Consider the following 3,710-nt stretch of genomic DNA (forward strand, 5'->3'; position numbering starts at 1 on the left):
ATATACATTTTATACACTTTTCTCAAACACACATGAACATTTTCACTTCTGTTAAAGTCCAATATTGTAGAACAAAAACAAAGATCTCATAAAAATGGGTGTCATTTTGTCAAGCTGCATGTGCCATGTCTTTGTACAGAAAAGATTGATTAGATCAACAACCAATCAAGACACAGAACACAGTATGCTGGTGAAATACAAGCCAAAAAAAAGTTGATCTGAAAATAATCTGCGAAACACAAAGACTGCCAAAGGTGAACCGCATTATAACAAAACAACATTTAATATCTATTACATTTACCCTAAAAACAAAAGCATGTATCATTATTGTTCTGAGACTAGAAAAATGTAATTAAAGAAAAAAAGCAGTTTTGAATTAAAGGAAAGCTTAAACTCAAATGATAATCCAATGAAATGTTTCCTACTAGAGTAAAAATTAAAGACTGACAGACTTTTGATCCTTCTTCTCTTCTTTAACATCATTATGGCTTTTCTCGTCGAGGGATATTGGTATAAACTACAAGAAAACACAAATCATAAAAACGTACAAAAAAAAAACACATTCTATAGTGTTCAAATCCACTCACTTGCTGTTGAGTTGAGCATCATCTCTTTAGCTTCATCACCATGGCAAAACTGAGATCTAAAAAATGTTTGGAGGAATGGTCAAATATTTCTCTATTGTGAATGTTAATTGTAAAATAAGAAATTTGCAGCAATGCATCTTTGGTTAAAATGTATGTATATATATATATATATATATATATATATATATATATATACCCTCATTTGTTCATTTGCTGTTAGAAGTTAAGTAAAAATATATACAGATGCAGATAATATGTGTAGTGGTTTTTACCTCAGGAACTTTCTGTATTTTATCAAGCAGATCGTCACAATCAAGAAAAAGAGGAGCGTCAGGAAGATCAGGACACCAAAAACCCCTTTGTCGTTGTCTGAGGAAAACACAAAAAAAAAACATTGTCCTTTTATTAACAATATTTTGGGTTGAAAATTAGTAGAAATTAGTTTGTATAGAGTGAGTGAACACACAAATAACAGTGTGGTCAACAAAGACACATACAGGAAGTGTTAATGTTTTCAATCACATCGGGGCTCTCATGGAATCCATTGTAGACAGTCACCTGAACAGACAGAAAGTGTCTCCTGATTAAAAGTTATTCTGATTGTTGATTACTAAAAACTTCCTAAAAATTAGAAACCGGCTTCATACTGACCTCTACTCTGTAGGTTGTGGAGTAACTTAAATCTTTGAATGTGAAGTCACAATAGAAGTTCTTTTCCTCCTTTACAGGACCATTAGGATCATGGAGACGTGCTTTGTACCTCCCCTTTGGTCCATGCAACTTTTTTGGCTCATCACACTTTACATCAATGACGTTATTCTCTGGAACCGTCAGTCTCAAATTCTGAACTTTTGTTGGGACTGTTGGAAAATGGAGAACAAAAACCAATAAAGACCCTTCAGAGGGAAACTTTAAGTTTATGTTGAATGAAATATATCATCTGATACAAACATATATGTGTAAAATAACCCACATAAAAGCACATTTTTGTAATTAGAACACTATTTAGCACTGTGTGAAGAAAATAATATAATTAATATGTAATTATACATTTTCAAAATCAAATTACGGTTTTTTTAAAAAAGGGTTTGTTAAATACTTATTCTCATTGTCTTAAATCTGTGTCATGACATCCAGACCTAAAATCTTCTTTTTTGAAATGTTTCATCATAAAAACAATAAAAGCGGTTTCATCTGTCTGATGAAGACAAAGAGGATTTTAGGTCCAGATGCTGCAACTCAACTTCATAACAATGTCACCTGAAAACATGAGGACCTTCATCCACATTATTCTCTTTATTGTAATGGAGAATTGTTTCAATCTTAAAGATTCATCATTCTTCATTTTGCCAAACAAGATTAGAAATACATTAAATAACATGATTCAGTGTGATTAACATTTTTTAATTTGATTAAAAACATAAGAAAAGAATATTTGATAATTTCGATCATATTTGTCATTTAGTTTTATTATTTTCTCTATTTTAATATCAATATTAATTCAACTGCTGCTCAGAATTCAAAATACCTGTGTAGAAAAACACAATAGTTCAAAGTAGTGACAGTTTTAGGCTTTTTGATTTAATTTGAAAAAATTTAGCAAAAGTAAACAAAGCAAAACAAAAAAACTGTTGTTTGTTGTTTCTTTCAAATGTGCAGGAATCTTTCAAAAAGAAAAGTTCTTCATTTACCTCCAGCCTTTGTTTTCACTGTTTTTTTCCATCCTTGATTAACTTTCTCATTGTTGTAAGTGGGATGAACTTCACAAGTATAATCAGTGTACGGTTCCAGTCCAGTAAACACACATGGTTCAACTCTTGATTTTACTGTAACATAATTTTCATCAATTTGTTTAATCTTTGTTGAATAAAAGAAAGATATTAACATATTTGTAAACATTTGTAGATTTTATTTACAACATAAAAATGAAGCATTAAAAACATCCAGGGATCTTTTTTTTCTGTTGAATTGCAAAAATAATAAAACTTCTCCAATATAACTTTAGACTTTCTAAAATATTATTTTGAAAATTATCAATTAAACATTGTCTTTTTTTCAACATTTTTTTACTAATATATTTATTTGATTTTTTAAGCAAAAACATAAAAATGAACAAAAATATTACGAACATTTCAACATTTTCACTTACTGTCTTTCTTTGTGTCACAGCTGCAGATATAAGAAAGTTTTGGGAGATCAACACCACAGCTCCTATTAGTTGATGTCCAGTCCAGTTGAATAGAAGTGTTGTCTGATGTGCTTCTTCCATCGATATGAAAACCTGTTGGAACACGCTTCACATCAGCTAATCCTCTAGAAGATGTTTCTGTACTTTCATTCTACTGTGATGAAGTAAACATCCACGTACCACAGTCAATGTTAAAGATGACAGGTGGAGTTCTGATAAAAACAAAGGTTTCATTCTTGATCTCTCCAGTGCAGCTGTAGTCAGTGTAGGGCTCCAGAACAGACAGATTCATTTGTTTTCCAGGAGGTCTGGTTTCTGTAGGGAAAAAAAAATGTGTTTGCATTTTAATTAAACTTGGTCACATACAGAGAAAATAATTTATTTAAGAATGAATAAGAGAACAAAAACCTCTTGAACTAAAACTAAATAATTTTAGACTAACGATCAATGAGGACATTTCTTCCTCTTTAAACTCTTTAAATAAAAACTCTGTAGTCTCAGTCTCTGTTTATAGTGTCCACTCACCTGAACAGGTGTACTCAACCGTCAGATTTTTACAGTTTGGAGGTAACTTTGGCTCAATCCTTACTGGAAGTTTTGTGGGTTTGGGCTGATCTATCTCAGCTGGATCTATGAAATCTAGATTAGAAAAAAGACAACATGAAAATAGATCAGGTCTAAAAATAAAATCACTTCAAATATAATGAGATCTCTTTTTACACACCGATTGTGATGTTTTTGGTGATGTTAACTGTTTCACAGCTTTCTGACTTTATATCCACAGTGAAACTAGAGCAAAAGTCCTCCTCCTTCAGTTTAAAACAGACAGATCCATCAGAAATCTCAATCTTATTTCTGTCTGGTGTTGACAGAGAATTGCTGATGTCCCAATCACTTTGGTAACAAACATGTCCAGGGCGGTGTTTGCTGACTTT

At 31.5% G+C, this 3,710-nt stretch overlaps 1 protein-coding gene across 1 annotated transcript in view; it reads right to left on the minus strand.

The window, feature by feature from the left end:
• Nucleotides 1-960: 960 nt before the first annotated feature.
• The window catches only part of LOC112150703 (receptor-type tyrosine-protein phosphatase C-like), an 8,813-nt gene continuing 6,063 nt past the window's right edge, over nucleotides 961-3,710 (minus strand). The window contains exons 5-9 of the mRNA XM_036211741.1: nucleotides 2,956-3,090; nucleotides 2,737-2,868; nucleotides 2,279-2,413; nucleotides 1,239-1,447; nucleotides 961-1,145 (exon numbers count right to left, since the gene is read on the minus strand). Coding sequence (XP_036067634.1) covers nucleotides 1,068-1,145; nucleotides 1,239-1,447; nucleotides 2,279-2,413; nucleotides 2,737-2,868; nucleotides 2,956-3,090 — 689 coding nt within the window. The 3' untranslated portion in view covers nucleotides 961-1,067. The remainder of the gene's footprint in view (nucleotides 1,146-1,238; nucleotides 1,448-2,278; nucleotides 2,414-2,736; nucleotides 2,869-2,955; nucleotides 3,091-3,710) is intronic.

The sequence above is a fragment of the Oryzias melastigma genome, linkage group LG4 (genome assembly GCF_002922805.2).
Source record: "Oryzias melastigma strain HK-1 linkage group LG4, ASM292280v2, whole genome shotgun sequence".
NCBI classification, from domain to species: domain Eukaryota; kingdom Metazoa; phylum Chordata; class Actinopteri; order Beloniformes; family Adrianichthyidae; genus Oryzias; species Oryzias melastigma.